Genomic DNA, 13047 nt, shown 5'->3' on the forward strand with positions numbered 1-13047 from the left:
CTGAGCGTCATAGTTCACTTTCTCAGGCTTTATGTGGCAGAGAGATAGTGAGAGATGAGCCGCCGGTCGATACAAAGGTGATCATGGAGGGGTGTCTTTGCTGAGAGGGGGAACTGAGTGAAGAACAACCCAGCTGAAATTTCAATAATCAGATCAGACTTGCATTAGAGAGGTTTAATAACATTTATTATTTTGAACCATGGCATGTCAAATGCTGCGTTTACACAGGCAGCCCAATTCTGATATTCTTTTCACTAATTGGTATTTTGACCAAGCAGATCAGCTTTGAAAAAGATCTGATGTGAAAGATCTAATGTGATTGGGAAAAAGATCAGAATTGGGCTGCCTGTGTAAACACAGCCAAGGAGGTTTAGAATGGAAACCACTGCAAAACTCAGTAGATTGAACAGTATAGTGCCATCATGAACAGTCGAGAATATACTAATGACAAAGTACAAATAGAATGTATACTTTGTTTTTAAATCTTTCACATTCTTTTGCTATCCAGTATTACTTCCCACTGGGCAAAGGCTGGTTGAATCAACGTTGTTTCCATGTTATTTTAGCAAATACATTCAATGTGATGACATTGAATGAACGTGGAAAACTGATCGGTTTTTTAAAAAGTAATCAATGTAAAGGAATTTCGTATTTCTTTTCACCCAACTTTTAATCTAAATCCAATGACATGGTGACATTTTTTGTTGATTTCACATTGGATTCACGCTAGTTGACAACTCAACCAAATGTAAATCAAAACTAGATTGTGAACTGACGTCTGTGCCCAGTAGGCTGGCTCTTTGCCATGCTATCGATCGACTCCAATATAATTCTGGAAGAATCACCAACGATTGATGCTTGAAATTGCTCTGTAAAAACTCCTGCCTTATCAACACACAGCTCTGTGGCCTTGGAGGACAAAAGAGTGTTCGCACATTTCCACAGCACTGCACTTTAAGGATTTAAGCGCAATCCAAGATACCATGTGTGTGTGTGTGTGTGTGTGTGTGTGTGTGTGTGTGTGTGTGTGTGTGTGTGTGTGTGTGTGTGTGTGTGTGTGTGTGTGTGTGTGTGTGTGTGTGTGTGTGTAGACTACAGTACTAGAAGGCCCCAGCATAGCAGGGTTCCAATCAAAAAAGAGGCATCAAACAGAAATAGAGACAGAGCAAACACTATACTCAGTGGATTCATTAGTAACACAATGTACAGTATGTGTAATAGAACAAACCCACATTACTGTGTAAAACATCTTAAGGCGAGAGTAAACAAAGCCCCATCTATCGCAAAAAGTCTGCAGAATTAATGAATTGAAGACGATGAAATTCTGATTGTTATGTTTCTAATTTGTGCCTATTGGTAAAGACTATGAAGATTCAGGAAGACAGATGTAACACGGTAATAAAGGAAGGGCCATGGAGCAAATGTAAAAGTCTGATGAGTTGCTATTGGGATTAGATTGCACTGGCAGCCTGATATCTAGAAAGCTAACAAAGCATTGAACCAATTAACTAATTAATTACACACTGAATTAGGTTAGAAATGAATCAGAGGCAGCATGTAGCAGAAAATGAGCAGGTTAAAGGGAGAGAGAATTTACCCTTGTTAAGTTTGACCCACCATTTGAGCCACAAAGCGTGCTGGTATCGGGGACTGGTTTGCGAGCTGCAGTGTTCTGGAGACATCGGTCAGAACTGGTATGCTGCCAAAGGCCACCTCTGTTGTCATCACATGGACTACCGGACCCTCCCCAATGCAGGACAGTTGCAGGTTCTATGGAATTACAAGAAATTAGAGGGACCAGGGGTATAAATGCAAGGCTACACACACACACACACACACACACACACACACACACACACACACACACACACACACACACACACACACACACACATAATCTCACCAGAGGAGGCTCCTTCTTCCCAAATATAGCAATCTGTGCAGTTTGTTGAAGCCTGCCAACAGTCTTAGCCCGCAGAGCCAGGGGGATGTCCACAGCACTGTGGGGCTGAATGACCCCTCGTGGGTGGGCACTGGAGTAGAGCAGAGACGGGTACTCCTCATACTCCTGAAGAGAGGGACCACAAACACAGTGTTAGAGAAATGCCCGAAGCACTGAAACACTCACACAGTAAGTGGCCTGATAAACTTGTCTGTCAAAGACAATAGAATGGCCCCTTGGCAGTGATCAAGGGATGCCAAGCATCGAGCAAAGACAAATGGATGGTGGAGAGACCAGCAAGTCAGAGACACTGAAACATTATAAAAAAAACAGTAACACTTCAAATCTAACCTGGAACAGAAGGCCATAGCATGCAGGCAGGTCACTGTCATTAGTAAGCTTCACTGACTGCTCGTAAGGGTAACTCAGGAAACATCTCTGGAACTGTAGTACTGGGGTATCCAGAAGAACATTTGGTATGACACACCTACGGACACAGACATTTACCCAAGCTTAATACACCACTCACCTTTTAGGTTACACACATATTGGCCTGCACAGTAGAATAATTATCCCTATGTGCTTACAGCTCTACATTGATGTGTTGAGATTATGAAGTAGTTTTCTATAAGGGGTCTCTGACATTGAAATGAATGAAAGGACTATTAATCATCTGCTCTGAATGAGGAGTTCCCCCCCCTGATCATAAATCAGGACATTATTGTAGCTAAGAGGTGTGTTTTGACCCTGGATCTAGACCTCTAACCTGGCATTGATGGGTAGGGCCAGCACATCCTCCCCAACCCCTTGTACGTCCACTACTAGAGCCAGACTGTAGCGCTGAACACTGTTGGAGCACAGGGTCACCTACAGATGGAGGTACACAGCAGACATACTGGTTAAACAGTCAAACATAACCATGACATAACCATGGCACCTCTACTGTGCTTGTTTGGCAAATCAGGGTTCTCCCCAAAGAATGTAAGAGAGGCGCTGCTCCACCTTGTGGACTGGCTGCATCACTATGTCAAAAAAAAAAAGTACTTATGTGTTATCATATAAGACCACTTTTTGCTCTAGATGGCAGGAAATGGCAGTTACAGGTGTTCATAAACTTCCGCCCTCTGGGCCTTCCCCCGGCCGTACTCAGCAGCACCACCTTCTTCAAAAATCTGGGGGAGAACCCTGCAAATATATTTACAGTTTACACTACTTTTTTAATTTGCAATAATTTGCAATCATGTTCCTTTTGTTTTTTCTTTACACTTCTTGACATATATTACTATATTACATACAGTAGAACCCTACTAAGCTACTTTCATCAGAGAAAGTAGAGTAGACTGCATGGTCAAAGGTGCCTGTATATGGGGAGAAACAGTTATCTCTGCACCATCCATCCATGAGTAACTTCCTATACTTTGAAAGGTTAGCCAGGGCCCATTTCCTGGTCTAGGTGATGAAGATTATCTCCCTCCAGCACATTTGACTTCCCCTGACCTCTTCTACATACATTATTCTGGTCTTGTAAGAGATCTCATTAGAGCCCCGGAGTGCCACTGTGCTGTCACTAGGTTGGAGAGCAGAGCAGCGTGCTGCAGACAGCCAAAGGGAGGGCGGCAGACAGGAGACACCCTATACAAAGCACCGTAGACAGCTGCACAGATTCCCTGATATGCCCACTGCAGGGCTGCTGACAGCTAAAAGTGATGGGAAAAGACCAAACAGTCTCCCATTGATAGGAAAAGACCCGCGTATGACACTCAGTAACCAGAGGCAGCCAGAGCAGGCTGATGTAATAATCAGAGCTCTGCAGAGCCACAAGGAGAAAGGCAGCTTCCCCAGGCATTTATCTGCAACAGATTTTTTTTATATTCAACTTCTCCACAGGATGATTACAATTACGCTCTGCCCCCCTCAGGGGCTATCATTGATTAAATCCGTTTCGATTAGGGGTAATTAATCGAATGATTCGTTTATTCTAAATCTCAAATGAAAAACCTACAGCATACACTTTAGCACTAATTGGAAAGCTAGCTGACTCAGCATGACCCAACAGCACCACAATTAATAACATAATTAAATGGTACTCTTCTACAGTGAGTACATAAGCACATTTTCATTGGAATAATGTTTGATTACTTTCTGGTAATGCTCCCTGCTCCTCTAACACACCTGGATGTCAACCAGTCCCTGAGGACGCACGGTTCCTGAGTTGGGTGTCAGGGTGAACTCAATGGGCCGGTCTGGTACAGTACTGGAGCTCCACTCTGTCCTACTCAGGTCTGACACCTGGGAGACACTGGTGATGCTGGAAGGGCCACTGCCATCCCCTGGAACCCTCAGCCCAAAGTTGATAGGAACCAGAGAAGTATTGTTCAGACTGCAGGTCAGTGTGTGAGGGAAACCTGGAGGAAAGGAAGGATAAGGAATGAAACACAGAGCAAGCAATGTTACAGTTCTAAGGGTTAGTGCAGAGATAATTCCAAACACTGTTATTTGATATACAGCTGCAATGCCACAGGGCAACTCATAATCAAGACTTTGACTTATCTGTAAGGTTTTAAAATGTATGGTTTGTGTGGGGAAAATGGCCACACAAATAACCACTGAGATTAAAAAAGTGTCATAGCATACTTAAATATTATCTGTCTGCGAAGACCTTTGCTGTTATTGATCACAAGAAAAATGTGCATTCTACCGTGGCTGATAGTGTATTAGTCTCATTCTACAGTAAGCCATTTGTAAGCCATGCACATGCATGATGCATTGCAGGCAGAGTATTGAGTGGACCATAAAAATGTAGGAGAGATAGGCCTACTCAAAATACATCCAATGCCAATCAACTTGGACAATTTTTGGAAGGGTCAAATAGTGAGTAAGACCTAGTTTAGGAGATCCAAAATGACAACTTTGCAGTGAAGAGTGGGAGTAAATGTGTGCAGTAATTGTTGCAAGAAGGTATAGTGTGCCAATACTGTTTGTATGGGACTATTACTGCAAAACAATACACATTGCCAATTATAAACTGGGTGGTTAGAGCCCTGAATGCTGATTGGCTGAAAGCCGTAGTATATCAGACCATATACCACGAGCATGACAAAACCTTTATTTTTTACAGCTCTAATTACGTTGGTAACCAGTTTATAATAGCAATAACGCACCTCGAGGGTTTGTGATATATGGCCAATATAACACAGTTAAGGGCTGTGTCCTAGCACTCCGCGTTGCGTCGTGTGTAAGAACAGCCCTTAGCTGTGGTATATTGGCCATCTACCACACCCCCTCGGGCCTTATTGCTTAATTATACACTGAGTGTACAAAACAGTAGAACGCTTTTGACACCTTTTAGAGTCCATAACTGACGAATTGAAGCTGTTCTGAGGGCAAAAGGAGGTGCAACTCAATATTAGGAAGGTGTTCCTAATGTTTTGTACACTCAGTGTATATTGTGGGCTACATCTATTTCGTAGACTTGCAGTAATGGTTGTTTATTTGCGTCTGTCATTCATTGTTATTGTGCTTTATACTGTAAATACAAAGCAGTAGGTATTATCAGTGTGTCTCAAATGCACTGTTTGATAAATCTGCCCCCAAGCCTAACACAAGCATCTAGCGTGAGTAACAGGCATCATCAATGAGGATTAATGAAAAACAAACCATAGCTTAACTCACCAAAGGACACATCCCCAAAGTTGAGCTCTGAAACGCTGAAGTGAAAAGTGGGGCCTATTACGCAACCCCTACAAGAGATAAAAGAGACAGGAAATACAGAATAAATTTGTGCTGACCAGCAAGCATGAAGGTCACTGGGCAATGCATAATAATTACACTGGGTTGGGCAAGTATAGAGCAACTGAAGAAAAAAACAAGATCAGTCAATTTCTTGGATGACAGCGTGGAAGGGTAATTCTGTAATTTAAACACAACGTTAAGGGAGTCATTTACTCAAACCTAGAGTATAAAAATGTGCTAATCAAACATGTAAGTCAGGGATAGCAAGTATTCAAGCATTCAGGAGACGAAGCATTCGGTGGATTAATGTAGGTCATTTGTTTCAGAAAAGTAGTTTTAGAAAAGTATTGCTGGGTCATTCTCACGAAACTGTCATTTTTCATGAAATTTCCTCTTGGATCACTGAGATTAGGATCTGTAGTAATTTATTTAATAATTATTATTATTATGTTTTTTGATCAGATATGATGTATTTTACCACAATTTCCACAAATACCGTAACAATGCAAAAATTCTCATTACCACAACAGTTTTCAAAGTCTAATGAAAAGACCTAAGTTAAACATAACTCTGAAAATAAAAATATTTACAAATAAATTATTAACATTTATTTTGTAATTTATCTCATTACCTTAAACACATAACCTTTTTAGAATATTTTAGAATAGAATATCACTTGTGTATGCATGTTATTTATGAATTTTATTTATGCACACATATTTGGATAAAGAACAAAAATCACACTATCCGATTAAGCCAAAATTGCTAAATTAAAGTTGAATTTTTCTTAATATTTCCTAAATATTGGTGCATTACAGTAATGATAAGCAGGTTTCGGAGATGAGACTACATGTTTTGATAATGAATGTTGCATAGTTTTGCAAATATATTACAGATCTCTATCAGAGATTCAGTAAGCCAACAAATCATCAAAGCGTGCCATTTGTTAATCCCAAATGACTTGCATAATACTAAAATCACTGATCTTAATGCAATTTACTAAAATACCCCTTATTTCAGTATAAGTCATGTAAGTACATGCACGTACAGTATTTTCAAAAGTCAAAAGTAGACTAAAACGTAACAAAGTGACAAAAAAAATATCCAAGGTCTTTACAGGTAATATTGGTATATCAGTACGTGGATATTTATGGTTGTAAGGAATTTTATATATATTTCTGGATTAAATGGGTTCCTATGGGCAAAAAGCATAACACAATATGCCTATAAAGTACCTACTGTAAATACGTGAGATATGGACCAACATTTTTCTTGGGATATCAAACAACAACAGTATTTTTAGGCTCCCGAGTGGAGCAGCAGTCTAAGGCACTGCATCTCAGTGCTAGAGGCATTAATACAGACCCTGGTTCAATCCTGGGTTGTATCACAACCGGCTGTGATCGGGGCCCGCCATAGGGCGATGCACAATAGGCCCAGCGTTGTCTGGGTTAGGGGAGGGTTTGGCCGGGGTAGGCCGTCATAGTAAAATAAGAATTTGTTCTTAACTGACTTGCCTAGTTAAATAAATTCAAATTAAAAATACACTGAGTGTACAAAACATTAGGAATGCCTGCTCTTTCCATGACCTAGACTGAACAGGTGAAAGCTATGATCCCTTACTGATGTCACTTGTTAACTCCACTTCAATCAGTGTAGATAAAGGGGAGGAGACAGGTTAAAGAATGATTTTTAAGCCTTGAGACAATTGATACATTGATTGTGTATGTGTGCCATTCAGGGGGTGAATGGGCAAGACAATATTTAAGTGCCTTTGAACGGGGTATGGTAGTAGGTGCCAGGCGCACTGGTTTGAGTGTGCCAAAAACTGCAACGCTGCTGGGTTTTTCACACTCCTGTGTGTATCAAGAATGGTCCACCACCCAAAGAACATCCAGCCAACTCGACAGAACTGTGGGAAGCATTGGAGTCAACATGGGCCAGCATCCCTGTAGAACACTTTTGTAGAGTCCATGCCCCGACAAATTGAGGCTGTTCTGAGGGTAAAGGGGAGTGCAACTCAATATTAGGTAGGTGTTCCTAATGTTTGTACACTCAGTGTACTTAAGTGTGAAAACAGATACACATGTCACAATGGGGGATATCCTCCTTTAAGTAGTGGGGTTACTCTTCGCTGAAACACAAATTGCAGATTGTGGCTTAAAGTAAGTTAAATGGGGTTTATACATCCCATATTTCTTGACAAACCCTACTTAGTCAAATAACTTGTTTTATAAAAAACCTATACAATAGGTATAAGTGGTCCTAGTAAATAAATAAAGTTACCAGCACAGCACACCCATTGACTATACATTACAATTAGCATATAATCAATACAGAAATGAAGGTTCTCATTACCAAAACGGACCTAAAAATGACGCGGTAATGAAAGGACCTTAGCTTAATCTGCAAGTAATAGGAGACAGCTGTAATGAGTGAGCAAGCAATTGACCACATCACTAAGCCCATTCATACTCTCCATGTTGGTAAGGTAATGGTTCTCTGACTTTTTCCCAATTTGAGCTTTTTAGACATTTTGGTCATGAGAAAGCACAGTGGGGTAAAGGGGGTGTTTGAGAATAAGAACATAATTTTGAAGGCATTTAAGCAAATAAATTAACTGAACTTGTGCTCATCTAAGGACTACTCCTTTAGGTATTCTAGAGTGTAAATTATTTCCCTATAACACATGGTATATTTGGACAGTAGAATTCAATGGCTATAGTTAATTCTTACACGTTCTGTGTTTGAGCTGCTTTTGAAAGCAAAAGTCGAATTGAAAACGTTATTGGCATTGTTGAATTCGATTTTCATCGTGGCAAGCTAGGACTGATGGTTTGGTAAACCAAGTCTGTTTGTTTGGTTACCTTAGCAACTACTGTAGCTATCTAGTAAACTTGCTAGCTACTTCAGTGGATGTTGAACACATTTCTACCGGCAAACGGCAAATGTGTTCAATTATAGCCATTGTAAAAAAAGGGATAATCAACTCGGGGCTATAAGCGTTCTATGGAAAATAATGATCCGTGGAAGGTCAATTCTACTCCACTAGCGTGTCGTGGAACACACCTTCCACGTCATTAATGATGTTCCATAGAATGCATAACAGCTCGTTTATTATCCGTTACATATGTTTTGTTTTATTCAAATAAGTTATGTAAAATTGTATAAAATGATCCGAGAATTTAATCCGAACAAATTTCGGTAATGAGAATTTGGCGTGAAGATTTTCTAAATTCTGGCGAAAATGTCAAATCTACTTAAAATTAGACAATTTGCCAAACACTAGACATCTTAGTCTTTACAATGATAGGTGATTTTTGCAGATGCTTCATGGTTTTGTAACTCAATTTGCTATAGACATGTTTAAAACTGGTTTCATGAGAATCACCCAGCTGCTGGGGTATGGGGTGAAATATGTCTGGACATGCTCGCCAATGCTTTATCTACCACAGTGGTGATGTACTGTACAGACCCTAACAAGACAATGATGGAGAGGTGTCATATATACATATATTCATATACATAGCTCATAAATCAAGCACATATATTAAGCATTATTTAGGTGGCCTAGGGCCCTCCGGCTGATTTAGAGCCTGCTTGTGACCATAGGATTAAAAGCTTGCACAACACACCCCATGACTAAAACACAAGACTGCTGTTGCACAACACATGGTTCCCCATTGTCACAATGGTTCCCCATTGTTACAAGGATGCTAACCGCACAAAACAGTTATAGAGCGCCAAACTAATCCGCCTGACTTAAGTCATTGCTCGCACCCCTCTAATCAGGAAACCCCCTAGCCCCAGACAGTAACTGCCAGTTACAGTTCCCCTTATCTCACGACTCCCTGACACACAGACATTTCATCGCACGAACACACACACCTCACTCCCCTCTCTACTGGTCGGGTGCCAAGAGCAGAGGACTCTGCTGTGCACCAATGGGGCTCCTGCTCTGGCCAGAGCAGGCCCGCCTCCAACTCTTCAGGACCAGTCAGAAGACCAACACGACGAGACTCTACCTACATTGTTCCATGTATAAAATCTGCTGTAATCTCTGTTTAGACTACCCTTTTTCAGCTGACTCCATACTGAGTCATATGACTAGGTCCGTGCACGCTTAACTGCAGGACAAGATATCTTTGACTTAATAAACCTGCCATTTTGCTACAACTGAAATCCACTCTGTCCAGTGTCCATGATTTGGTCTCACTCTCCAGTAAATGAAACACCAACAGAGGTTGAGGACTGTGCTGGGATGGATGAGAGGGGTGATAGGGCAAGTGTTACCTAAACGTGAGGCTGATAGGCTGTGGGTTTCGCCCCACAGTGAAGATGAACTCCTCAGAGAAGACCCCCAGGGTGCTGGAGGAGAAGCAGACCTCCATGGCTTGGCAGGCCCCAGGGGGAACCATCCCCTCAGTAGGGCTGAAGGAGAAACACTGGCCAAACCCTGAGCTGGGAGGCACCAGCTTGAAGGTGGCCTCGATGAGCCCATTATTAGACAGAAGCACCTGAGAAGAAAGTGCATGGATGGATAGTGGAGTCAAATCAGGTTTAAACAGGGAGAGGGAACATTTGTAGGGAAAACCAAACTATGTAAATGTAGAATTTGATTAACCAAGCACTGTTTTCTGTGTGTTCATATTCTCACTTTTTTATTTAGCCTAATCAGAATTCATGTGTATTGTGACTGCAGTGTATATTCCATGGTCTTATCTATACTTGTTTGCTGGCTTTGGAAAGCTAGCAATACGCTAACAATGCATGATCCAACAGTCTTGTTCTGTGGGAACCAGTTTCACAGGGCTTTACAGCAAGGCTGCCATGAATGCCCTAAAAACAAAAGGGGCTGACTGGGTAGGCATACCTTAAATAATTATAATTATTTAAAGAGAGCCTGCCATGTGCTGTTCTATTATAAGACTAACAGTTATAACAATTATACTTAAATTACTCAATTACTCAAAAGTTTGGGTATCTGCAGACTACCAGCAGCAATAATGTGATGTATTTTGATGTGAGACACATCTTATTACAGGGGATAATCACAGTGCTGTTATTTCTAGTACATCTCTATTTCCTGTCTAACTCTTCTGCACCTCCAACAGCTGGGACCTTGCACATTATGAGTCTCATTTGTTGGGAGGGCTGATAATCTGGAACAAAGGTGTAAAACAAAACTCTGTAACTCTCATTCAGTGTAAGTGTAGAAAGATTTGTGTCTTAGCTTTGTTTAATATTGTTAGTACATCTCCTAACTAAGGTTAAGTACCTCATAGCTGTGTTTGGAGCCAATAAAGATGGTACCCATGTCAAGGAGGTCAAAGTTGAATTGTAATTTGGGGCCTAACCCCTCCCCCTTTATCCGTAGTGGTAGGCGAGACTCACGGCCTAATGTGGATAACGAAGAGCACAAAGGCAGAGAATACAAAGACGGAATTAAATAAACAAACTGAATATATGTAAACAAATGAGCATGAATCAAGCACATCTGCAGAACACAGGTGTGTAATGAAAACATCTAGACATACTGTACATACATACTTTGCCCTTTAGGCAAAAATCAACTCTCTATGACTTGTGTTATTGAGGTCACCACCTGCCCATGAAACTCTGTCAGTCATGGAAATTAATGGAAATCTGACCTCCGGGCACCGGAAATATAGATGGATACCAAATGCAAATCAACCAACAACTGCTTTGTCAGTTCGAGAGGATAGAATTATAATTGTGAACTAACACATGTTTTTTGCCTTATGGCTTGTAGGCTATATGATTAGACTATAATACCAGAAAACACTTTTCACAAAATGCATAAATAGAATACATTTTCAGGCCTTGTCACTTTTGATCAAATCCAAGGTGGGGCTTTCTCATCAATGCACCATTTTATTTCTGTTCATCATACTTCTGTTTGTAACATCAAACACAACTTAGCTAATACTGTAGTAAATCCATGAGCCCTCTCTCTGATCTAATGACATCAAACTTCACCTGTGATGTCGCAATAGACCGTCTGTTGATAAATCTTTGCCTCCTGTGGTTTGAAAATTATGTTGACCTCTGAGGTGGTGTTTGGCCAAATGTCCCCCTCCTGCAGGTAACACAAAGGCAACAGAGGAGGCAACTTTAAACAATGTGCATCTTACAGTAGCAACACGATAACTGAAATCCTGCTGGAGGAGAAAGTGGTACAGTCCATCATGTGTCAAATGTGTCAAGACAGTGTAGAGTAGCTAAGTTATATACTTTTGATATATAATTAAAAATGATATATCATAATACTTCCCCTTATACACTTGTGATTCTGCAAGAGCAAAGACAACTCAACACTGATGAAAGATATGTATAAAGCTTCTGTCCAAATGATAGTGTCTGTCAAAAAGATAAAGTCATCAAGTGGAAAATAAAAGCAGCTGAGTGCTAATGAATGTAGTACTTATTAGTTAGAAAGACACTAATGCAATCATAATCAGCAGAGCTCTGGAGAGCAGAAGGAAAAGTTTGCCTAAGGGTAACGGTGGGGTTCTGGCCTCACTGTGCTGACGGAGCACAGCTCTTCAAGGTGCTTTACAGAATATTTGGGTGCAGAATTTGTCCCTGGAAAGCAATGCTTTTTTGGATGCCTTGCTTTTTTTGGGGGGGGGGGGGGGGTGGAGTTTGTTTTCCCCTCTGTTTTCCATCTCTCTGACAGTGAGGCATCAAGGTCAAATGATTGTGAGAGTTCCCTTAGGACCTAGTGTGCTTAACAGATGCCTAGGGCGAGTTGGGTTTCGTCAGGATGGATGAGAGAATGAGTGGCTGTCTCCCCAGGGGCATCTCAGCCCATTGGTCAGACTCCGAGACAGCAGGTGAAATCAGGTTAGAGGCTAATTAGATCCACGTGGCCATGCCTCTGACTCAGCAGGCAGTCTCCCACAGTGTTTGGGAACACTGATACTTCTCACACACACAAGAACACATGGCCCCTCATAAGTGCATTTCCACAAACACAAATGGGGTTGAAGAATATGAAATGAAATATAGGAATATTCATGGGACTTCTATAGCTGCTGTGGAGCAGTGACTCACTGCTAGGTGGCAGAATTATAAGCAGAGAATTTTAAATGTGCTTTAAAGGCTGCGGTTTGTCTTCCACCACAGCTGAGTAATCCACAGAGCCAGATCTGTCACTGTCACCTGAGGCTGGAGCCAGGCAATGGAAAAACAAAGCCCTACGCTGCAGACACCACACTGGGTTATAGTGGTTGGTACAGAATACTAGTACAGGGTGTGGTATAATAAAGTGCATCCATTAATTGAGTGTATAAAATTTCCTTAGGCATTGCAATGCAAACCAATGATTATTGAGGATTTTGGCATGCAAG

The 13047-nt window shown here is 41.2% G+C and overlaps 1 protein-coding gene across 1 annotated transcript in view; it reads right to left on the reverse strand.

The window, feature by feature from the left end:
• Positions 1-13047, reverse strand: part of hydin (HYDIN axonemal central pair apparatus protein) — a 67157-nt gene that overhangs the window by 36607 nt on the left and 17503 nt on the right. The window contains exons 9-17 of the mRNA XM_039000369.1: positions 11675-11774; positions 10953-11071; positions 9968-10191; positions 5615-5682; positions 4115-4347; positions 2709-2809; positions 2294-2429; positions 1904-2068; positions 1618-1770 (exon numbers count right to left, since the gene is read on the reverse strand). Coding sequence (XP_038856297.1) covers positions 1618-1770; positions 1904-2068; positions 2294-2429; positions 2709-2809; positions 4115-4347; positions 5615-5682; positions 9968-10191; positions 10953-11071; positions 11675-11774 — 1299 coding nt within the window. The remainder of the gene's footprint in view (positions 1-1617; positions 1771-1903; positions 2069-2293; positions 2430-2708; positions 2810-4114; positions 4348-5614; positions 5683-9967; positions 10192-10952; positions 11072-11674; positions 11775-13047) is intronic.

Source organism: Salvelinus namaycush, chromosome 9 (genome assembly GCF_016432855.1).
Source record: "Salvelinus namaycush isolate Seneca chromosome 9, SaNama_1.0, whole genome shotgun sequence".
NCBI lineage: Eukaryota > Metazoa > Chordata > Actinopteri > Salmoniformes > Salmonidae > Salvelinus > Salvelinus namaycush.